The 10,554-nt window shown below is 36.4% G+C and overlaps 1 protein-coding gene across 1 annotated transcript; it reads right to left on the bottom strand.

Annotated features, from left to right (window-relative positions):
* Positions 1-1,084: 1,084 nt before the first annotated feature.
* On the bottom strand, positions 1,085-2,122 carry LOC131874912 (uncharacterized). Its single transcript, XM_059218862.1, has one exon. The coding sequence runs from the start codon at positions 2,120-2,122 to the stop codon at positions 1,085-1,087; it is 1,038 nt and encodes a 345-aa protein (XP_059074845.1).
* Positions 2,123-10,554: the final 8,432 nt, after the last annotated feature.

Below are 10,554 nucleotides of genomic sequence, written 5' to 3'. Positions count from 1 at the left end.
CAACTGCTCTACCTGTTCTTCGGGCGTTTCCTCCAACCCAACGATCTTGCTGCATTTACAAACAATTCCTAGATGAATCGTCATTCTTCCGAGTGCTGAATAAGAATCCCTGATTGATTCGATAAATACTGTTCTCAGAGGACCTTCGTCAATGCTCTCCTTCCAATGAAGCTTGAGGCGATCCAACTGACAGTAAAACTTGTGTACTGGCTGTGAGGAAAACACCCTCTGCCAACACTGTCAAAGCCATCTGAGTTATCAATCAAGTACATTCTGTCCATACCCTGATATGATCTTTCATTCTGCAAATAAATTATTTTCGATGAGTAGCAATTTCTAGGCATCTTGATGAACTGCTCGAGTGCCTTGTGTTCCTACTGGCAAAGAGTAAATATCTTGTTTACAACCTTCAATTCATACTTCTCCTAATCAATTTGCCTACCCAATCAATGACAAATCTGAAATTTGATAGACCTCAAAAACTATGTGCAATTGTGATACTAATACCATATCGCCTATCCTCGATGCACACTTCCTATCTCAGACAAGATCTCTGTTATTCGATTCCAGATCTTGGAATCCCGACTTTATTTGCAACAAGGACCGACAACAGACTATCCGGCAATTCCTCCATTTTAGATAGTTGTTTGGGTCCATCACAATCAATTCCACTATTTTCTAGCCAATCCACTGCTGAGTTGCCCTCTCGATATATGTGTTTGAAAGAAAATTTGTCTAGGCTATCACATAAACCTTGGATCTTGGGACGGCATACCTCCAATTTCCAATTCTCGAATTTCTGTTTGATTATCCCATTCAAGACAATTTGAGAGTCGCCTTATACTTCTAAGGATCGAAATCCTCGGCCCACACTCCATTCCAATCCAGCTAATAACCTTGCAATTTCTGCCATATTGTTTGTAGTAATTCCTAAGGGACCAAAATTTGTACCAGTAAAATTACCAAATTAGTCTCTTATAATGGCACCGTAGCCCGATTTACCAAGATTGTCACGGCTAGCCCTGTCAAAGTTAACCTTCAAGCTTCCAGCTGAGGGAGGAGTCCAAACTATACTTTCTCTGTTCTACTTCTTGTCGACAAACTTGTAACCACTGTTCTTCGTCAAATTCCACATCCTTTCCATTTCTTTGTCCCAGGAAGAATAAGTGCAATACTTCCTTCCCACTACTTTGACGTTTATAACTTCTTCAATGGCTACTTTGATTTTTGGGATTAGGATCTCAAAAGATAGAGCTTCCTCATTTAACACCCTTTGATTTCTCTCCTTCCAAATATGCCATGCAAGCATGGCTGGACTAACCACCCACAAAGTGCTCCATTTTGATTTCTTATAGCAGGTAGGCCATGCCAATAAAAAACCTTTTAGTGATTGACTTCTCACCGAACCATACTGCAATTTATCCAATAGCCAATCCCAAACTCTTTTAGTGTATGAACACCAGAATAAGAGATGATCTGTAGTCTCTTCATTCTCCTTACATAGTATACATACACTTGGACTTGCAATTCCAATTAGTTTCAACCTTTCCCCTATTAGTATACGACCATGCAATGATGTCCAAAGGAATACCCTTGCCTTGGGCAGTACCATTTTGTGCCAACACAATGCTGAAGTCCAATCCACATTCTGTGCTCTGCTTCTAAGAATCTCATATCCCAAGTTAACCTTATATTTTCCAAATTTGGATGCACGACATAATAAACAATCTACTTCTTTTTGGTAGATAATTTTTTTCTTTCTGCTCAAGATATCCTTCAATTTAATACAGTTTTCCATTTTCCATTCTCCCATAATTTTCCACTCAATCCACTCAGCCTCCTTCTGCCCTTTCAAAATGTAATCATCCACAAAAGGACCAACCAGTGCTTCCACTTTATTAATCCAAACCGGATCATCCATTTCCTCAGCTAAGGAAATGTCTCCATTCCAAGAATCTCTCCAAAATTTTGCCTTTCCACCATTGCCAATTTTCCAAGTTAAATGCTCTGTTATGATATTTTTGCTTTCCCAAATAAATTTCCAAATTGGAGATCCATTGATCAAGTTTTCCATAGTAAAAATCCTATCTGCTTCATATGAATCCAAATACTTTGCAGTCATGATCTTACACCAGGTTTTTTGAGGCTACTCATACATCCTCCATGCTAACTTAGCACCTAGAGCCAAATTGTGCAAGTCCATTTTCCTTAGACCCGCTCCCCCATCCATTTTAATATGACAGGTTGTACCCCAATTTATGAGTGGAATTTTCTTTTTCTCATGTGCCCCTTCCCAAAAGAACTTTTTAAGCAACCTGTCTAGCTCTTTTGTAGCTTTATATGATAATCTGAAGCATGACATATGGTATATAGGGATCACTGAAAGAACAAATTTAATCATTTGGATTCTCCCCACCTGTGTTAACCATTTGTTCTTCTATGAAGATGCCTTTTCTTGACATTTATTAATCAATTCCTCCCACATTCTATTTCGATATCTACCAGGATCTAGTTGCACCCCTAAATACTTCAGAGGAAAAATGCCAGTTGAAAATCCCAATATCTCACCAATTATACTTTGCATCCTTACATTAGTATTAAAGAAATGTATCGACTTTTCAGTGTTCATGCTCTGTCCTGACCCTTTTTCATAATCATTTAATAACATCTTCATTACCTTAGCTTCCTTCTCAGTGGCTTCCCCAAAATGAATTGTGTCGTCGGCAAATTGAGAATGAGAAATTGGATCAATACTATCATGGATGTGCACACCTTTCCACAATCTCATTTCTACAAGTTTTTTAATATTTCTTCCCAGAATTTCGGCCATTAATACAAACTAAAATGGAGACAAGGGATCACCTTGTCTAAGACCATTCGTGGCATGAAAAAAACCATCTATAGATCCATTTACAATAATAGAATATGAAACCGAAGTAACACAATTCTTTATACAATTTATCCAACTAGAATCAAAACCAAATCTTTCAAGAACAGAAAAGAGGAAGGACCAAATCACCCGATCATATGCCTTACTGACATCTAATTTGACCACCATCCCCTTCATCTTGCTCCTTTTCATTGAATACATGGTTTCAGCAATTGTGATTATACTATCAGCAATTTCTCTACCATGGGTAAATCAATGTTGCTCTGGAGACACTAACTTGTCCAAAACAATCTTCAGCCTATTAACCATTACCTTAGATATTATTTTGTATAACAAATTACACAGAGATATAGGCCTATAATCAGCAATTCTCGAACAACTTTGCTTTTTTGGGATCAAAGTTATCAGTATGTTGTTCACTTCTTTCACGAATTTTCCTTTCCTACAAAATTCCTCCACCACAAACCATATGTCCTCACCCATGAACTTCCAACACTTCTAATAAAATTCCATGGTCACCCCATCTGGTCCATGAGCCTTATGCGGATGTAAAGCAAATGTAGCCTTTTTAACTTCATCTTTTGTAATTGGAGACATTAGTATAGCATTATCCTCCTCCAAAATCTTCTTGTCAATAATATCCAGCAGATTCATCACTCTCCCCCACCATAGATCCCAAAATTTTCTCAAAATATTTTACTGCTATGCATTCCAACTCCTCTGCTTTACCAACCAATCTACCCGAATCATCTGTCAAATGATTAATTCTGTTTTTGTTCCTCTTTGCTTTTAATGAAGCGTGAAAGAAATTTGAATTTGAATCTCCAGCTTCGATCCATAATTCTCTAGATTTGTCCTGCCAAAACATTTCTTCTCTCAAAATAATCTCTGCCAATTCTGCTTTAAGAGAATTCTCAGTATTAAATTCTTCATTTGACATCCCCTTCTCAATCACCAAGTTATTAAGCCTGTCAAGTTCCACTCCCCACCCTTATTTTCTCTGAAAAAATATTCTTGAAGTTTTCCACATTCCATATTTCAATTTTGTTCCTCAGATATTTCATCTTCTTAACAAAACAATAGCTTGGAGTACCTTTATAATCTATACATTCTTCCCACCACTTCTCAATGTTTTTCCAAAGTTTATATCTCTCCACCACATGCTCAAGAATTTAAAATTCCCTTTCACCTTTGCCATTGATGTGATACAGTTCAACTGAACCGGGAAGTGACACGAAAGTTTTAAGGGCATAATTGTTATCTCCAAGTCAAACTGTCCTCTAATCCAATATGTTCCAGTGAATATTTTGTCCAATCTCTCCTAAATTCTGCTAAAATTCGCCCTCCTATTAGTCCATGTAAAATTTCCTAATTTAGGGATAATGTCGAATAGGTTATTATCTGTCACAAAATCTCGAAAATCTTCCATCACACAGGCATTCATTCTTAAACCTCCAATTTTTTCTTCGTTATTGATAATGGCGTTGAAATCTCCCACCACTATCACTTTCTCTGAATCAACCATTCTAATTTGTTCTAAGATTTCTTTCCAAACCCTTTTCTTTTCTTCTGTCTTGGTCGGACCATAAACGTTCAACAAAGAAAATACTAGATCTCCCTACAAAACTCTTACTTTACATTGCATCCAATTTTCTTGCTTGGAGATCGAACAAACTGAAACTTTATCTGGGTTCCACAGGACCGCCAATCCACCCACAGACCCAATCGCCTCCTGAAACTCACCATCCCACATCCTACTAAAAGATTTGAAAAAGGATGTTTTTTCTGCATTTAGCTTGGTCTCTTGCAACATTATAATATCACCTGAAATTCTTTGTATTGCCCTCTTCACCAAGCATTTTTTGTCAGGGGCCGATAGACCCCTGACATTCCATGTTGTTATCTTCATTGTTTACCAAGGGAGATTCCTTCTCCCTTGGTTTTCTTTATGAATTCCATCACACCAATTATTCCTTTCTCATTTGCTTTGTCCTCTCTTTTTTGTTTATTGCTTCTTCTGCCCCTTACTCCTTTTGCTTTCCCCAACAGAATGTTTGCCGATTGGCTGATGCATCTAGGGTCAATGTTATCCAATTCATCATTTTGAAATTGATCATCATCTGAACCCCTTTCGTAATCAAATTCAATATCTGACAGCCCTTTTTCTCTAGAAGATGTGCCTCTACAATCCTCCTCTGCATTGATTCTACGGCCATTTATGTTTACTTTTATAGATTCAAAATTATTTTCATTTCCCATGCTCTCACCATCTTTCTCTATTGCTATCTCCGTATTATCCATCCTGTTCTCCTTGTCATCTTCATCTACGATTAGCAGTATTTCTGATTCTTTACTTTCTTTCGTATGAGTCTGTTCATCTTCCTTATTTTTTTCCTTTCCTTGAGACTCAACCATTTTCTTGCTTTCCTCTATTTTTCTTCTCCAAGTCTATGTTGGTTTTCTAGGAACATTTCTTACCTTTCTGACATACATCTTGCATTCCTTCTCGCCGTGGAATTTGCTACCACATCTAGGGCATCTTGCTAAAAAAATTTCTCTCTCCACTTTTTGACAAAACATATTAATGTTATTAGATATAGTAAAGTTATAAAATAAAAGTTTTTAAAATAGTTGGTTGATATTAAAATTTGGTGTCTAATTTTTGTCAATATTTAATATAATTTTTGTTATGAGTATTTAAATAAGACAAAATCATTTATAATAATAGAAGAGCATTAATGTAATACTAACTTTGAATGTTTTTTGAATAAAATTGTGATGGTTAGAGAGGCTTTGTAGCTTCTGGGGAGGTGAAAAGGAACCTTTCATTGGTGGCCTAGTTTGAGCTTGTTGCTTGAATTGTTTTCACTTTGTCCCTTTGGCCAACCTTGGTTCCTCTTTGTGTTGTCTTTATGGCTTTAGGGTTTGGTTGATTTTCCTTTTGTGTATATCAATGGTGGATTGTTTCTTTTCTTACATTTATTTAGGCAAGCTTTCAAGTTTGGAAACCTTTTGAATTGATAATATATTGTGTTAAGGGGTCTAGACAAGACAAATAATGCCCAAACAAGTTGATTCCTTGAGAACATAGCTCGAGGTACTCTCCGAGATAAGAAAAACTAGGGAGGAAAGAAACGGTACTGATAAGCATAAGAAATTCATGGAGGCAATGGCTAGTGATGATAGGGAGTGGTTTCCAATAATAACCAATTTCAATGTCCATGGAGAAGGTGTAGTTTTGGGAATTGGAGAGGTTTGACTAACCAGGGTAAGGTACTCGAGTGGTTTCCAACAGCAACTATATTCAATGTTGGTGGAGAAGGTATAGTTTTAGGAACTAGTGAGACTAGAAGTAACCAGGTTAAGCTAACCTCTCTTGCCCTAATGCCCTAGTTGTTGTTCCTAATAGTGACATGTTGGAAGCTATGAATAAAGAAGAACGAAGGTTAACAAAAGTTGTATTATTCTTTGTTGCATTAGATAATACTAATCTTATAGCATGCAATTTTTTTTATGAATGGCTTATTAGGGTTTGGAGGAATAAACTAGGTATTCATGCTAGTTTCTCAAGAATGGTCCAAAAAGGTACTTTTATAATTTTTGGAACGTGGGTAACTTTATCTTGAGGATATTCAATTGATCTCTTGATACTAGTAAAAATGGATGTCTCAAATTTACTGGTTGAGATCTCGTTTAGATGGCAGTTGGTTTCTGTAGTGATCAGTTCGATGTGGAAAACTATCATGTTATTGACCAGCTCCAAAGGTGGTTGAATACCTTTCATGTTTTACACACAGATGGAGATCCAGTGAGTTTAATAAGACATATAAGTCTTGGAAACCTCAAACGTTGAAGTCGAGCAAAAGTATATTCGATAGAACGTAAGCTTTTCGGTAGCCAAAGTCACTTTTATGTTCGATGAGATATTTTCGATAAGATTATTCTATGTTGGGTAAAAGTGTTATTGGTATAACTTGAGTTATTTCGAAAAGTCTCTTTTATGCCAAAGTTCCACTCTATGTCTATATGTCGATAAGCTTTAAGATGGTCTTGGTGGGGACCACGGTTGACTCATGTCAAGACGCAGCACTATCGAGGATCAAAAATCGAGTGGAACAAAGCTTGATGACAATAAACTAATGAGTTACATTTCCATCGGGTGCCTATATGTTGATAAGCCGATAAGATGGTCTTGGTGGGGACCACGACTGACTCATGCTGACATGCTAAGTTAGAAGTCGATGATTGGTCCATGTTGGAGTATATGTTGATAGCCTTTGAGATTTAGTTGGGACCCCAATGGACTCATGTTGACCTGTTGAGTTGCATGTTGGTGATTGGCCAAAATTGTATCGACTCAAAGGAGCGATGGAAATAACATGGTGTTATCAACAATCTGAGGAAGTTTGATAGTTGGATCCATGCAACTGAAATGAACCATTTTCTTGAGCAAAGATATAATCATCTGAAGAAATAGTTGCAGGAATGGGAAAGAGAGAGAGGGGTCTGGAAGACTTGTTGTAGAAACGTCTATAACTGAGGTCAAAGAGATAATTACCTTGCAAACCAGAAGCCAAAAATGACTTATTTTGATGGTTGGATGCTGAGGGTGATGATTGGAGGTTGTGAGCAGTTGGTCTATGTGGTTGGTGTTGGATGTCAAATTGCAGAATGTTGTGCCTATTGCCTATGTGATGCGTGGGTCAAATTCAATCTATAGGTTGAATGTTGTTGGAACAGAGTCTGTGTAATATACACATGAGAGCTTAATTTGTACATTGTATATAATAGACATTTTATTGTAATACAAGAGATTAGATTTGGTGGTGGGTTTTTTACCCATAAGGGTTTTCCCATGTAAATTATGTGTTCTCTATGTGCTTGTGTGATCTTTTGTTTTCTCTGTTATCTTGTTAATGTGCATCTTAGTGACTGTATTCTGAAATTGAAAGTTACCTATGCTACTCTCACCATTGAATTAAACATGGTGGAAAGTGTTTCTATGTTGCACTTCCCTTACAAGTAGTATCAAAGCTTGGATTGTGTGTTATCCTTGTGAGTAGAATGGGTTGTTTGTGTGAATTCTATTGTGAGAGTTTTGCAAAAAAATATTGATTGCAGATTGAGATGGCAAGCCCATTAGGAAGAGTAGACTTTGAAATTTTCAATGGTAGCAACTATGAGTTGTGGAAACTCAAGATGGAAGAACTCTTAGTGGACAGAGACCTTTGGTTTGCAGTGTCTGGAGTTAAACTATTAGGCGTGAAACAGGAAGATTGGGATCTCACAGATAGGAATGACAAAGGGCTTATTAGACTTCATCTTGCAAATTCTGTTCTATTGAATTTTCATGAGGAAAAGACAACTACTTTGTAGAAGAAGCTTGGTGAAATTTATCAGGGAAAGTCTTTGGTGAACAAGTTATTCTTGAGGAAAAAAAATTACTCCTTGAAGATGAACGAAGGTACACCTATTGAAAACCATCTGAATACCTTCAACATGATTGTTGCATAGATAACTTATGTGGGTGTAAGAATCAATGACGAGGATTGCTACATGATTTTGTTATATTCCTTGTCTGACACATGGGATCATCTTGTGATGACCATTGGAAGTACAACAACCATTTTCAAGATGGAAGATGTGGTTGCTTCGATGTTGTCAGAGGAAGCATGTAGGAAATCTTTCGAGAAGGTCAAATAAGATCTGGCGTGAGGGGAAGATCAAAGGAAAAAGGCAAGTAGAAGGACAGGAGGTCCAAATACAATTCATATGGGAGATCAAATTCTCGAGGAAAGAAGTCCAAAGAGAGGTGATGGAATTGTGGGCAGATTGGCCATTTCTAAAAGGATTGTGAGGAGAAGGGAAAGAATAATGCTTCTGATACTGATTGTTCTCAGAGCAATGCTAGCTCCTGCAGTGCTACCTTGGCAACATGACATCTCAATAGAGGTGAGTCTTGGTATTGTGTACATTATTCATTTGCTTGGAGAGCTTCATAATGGTGCAGCATTGTGTTGAAGCTTAGCATGGTTTGATCATGGAGGTGCTCTAGAATAACAAGAGACTTGTGGATCTACTGAAGAGCTATTTTTCAAGGCCATGTTTCTTTGGGGCGGTACAAGATGAGATAGTTGCAATTATACATGCATGCTTTGTGAATGGTAGTGGAGGTGAAATGCTTTCTCTACATGGGGATGTTGATAGTGGTTAGTCGCTTAGCATTTATGTGGTGGTGCTTGGTGGATCTAGTGCTTAATTCATGATTGTCTACATGAATTTTCTCTTTGAGATCTCATTTTATATATAGCTAATGTGATAGTGAGTTTGTGTGTAGCTAATTGGATCTACCAGTTATGGAGTTGCATGGGCTCATTACCTATTTAATTCCAGTGGGATAACTTGGAAGTGGACTATCTATATCCATGGGGTTTGATTTAGTGGCTATGCAAACTTGTTAGCTGGCCTTGTCTGTGGTCACTTTTGCATTGATGTAGTTGCTTTGAGATAAGAGAATAGATGATAATTGAGTACCCAAATAATCGATTATGGGATCCTGTAGCATGTTGTATTTTTCTTGGTTTGGAGATCTTGGTTTCACTTTGTGTGACTGATAATGCACCTGTGTGTGAGGACTTGGAAGATTTTTAGATTGGTAAATGATTTGTCATGATTCTTGGAGAGATCAGTATCGTGGTTCAATAGGAGCTTGAGCAATGATTGCATATTCATCATTGGATGGTGAATGATCTTCCCAGTGTACAGATATTTGGAGAAAGCCTTAGATCCTGTTGTTGCAGAAGGTTCTTTCACATTTGCAGGTACACTTGTAGGAAGAAGATAATCTTCATGATATTTGAATATGTTGACATCTTGAGGGCTCAAGGGTAAAAGTACAAACTTGTGTCACACTTTTACAAAGGAAAGGGTTAACACAACAATAACTATTCAATTGCGACTCCATAAAAGTGGCATTTGTATTTTGAATTTGGAGATGATGTAAACTGATGAAATGTGTAAAATTTGATGAAGTTTAAGTTTACTATTTTTTGAATTTTTTTTTGTCAATAATTGATATGGTTTTTTGACCTTTAAAGTCAATTTTCTATTGCTGAAAAATGTTGAAAATCAAGGGTTTTAGTTCCCACCAAAAAAGAAAATATAAATTAACTTAATTTTTTCCAATTTTTATATCCCTTATAGATGACATACATATACAATGCATAAAAAAAAGGATTTAATTTTTTATGTATATGTTATTTGTTATAATATTTTAAAGTCAAATATACCTGAATTTGATAGTTTTTTCTCCCACCACAATTTCACTATTAAATTTATGATAATAAAAAAAAATACATGTTTGGAGAAGACTCTTTCCTCTAGTGAACCATTTTTTTTTCAAACCAGCCTCTTACCAAACATTAGAATACCTACTCATAGGATTTTTTATTTATATATATTAAATCTAATCAAAAAATCATAAAAATTATGAGTATATTCTTGACTTCAATCTCTACAAAAAGGTTTGTTTTTTTTTTTTTTTTTAATAAATTGAATTTACCTATTGAATTTTGTTACAGAAGTCAGAAGTTTCAGAAAAATATCAAATTTGGTGATGTGGTTGTCACTTAGGACATTCCGACCGAAACGTTTTAGGCCGATGT

The sequence above is a fragment of the Cryptomeria japonica genome, chromosome 4 (assembly GCF_030272615.1).
Source record: "Cryptomeria japonica chromosome 4, Sugi_1.0, whole genome shotgun sequence".
Lineage (NCBI taxonomy): Eukaryota > Viridiplantae > Streptophyta > Pinopsida > Cupressales > Cupressaceae > Cryptomeria > Cryptomeria japonica.
This window is presented reverse-complemented; position numbering and strand designations above follow the sequence as displayed.

Excerpts from the sequence above, each read along its gene's own strand:
- LOC131874912 (XM_059218862.1), bottom strand. The coding sequence starts at position 2,122 with ATGACTGCAAAGTATTTGGATTCATATGAAGCAGATAGGATTTTTACT.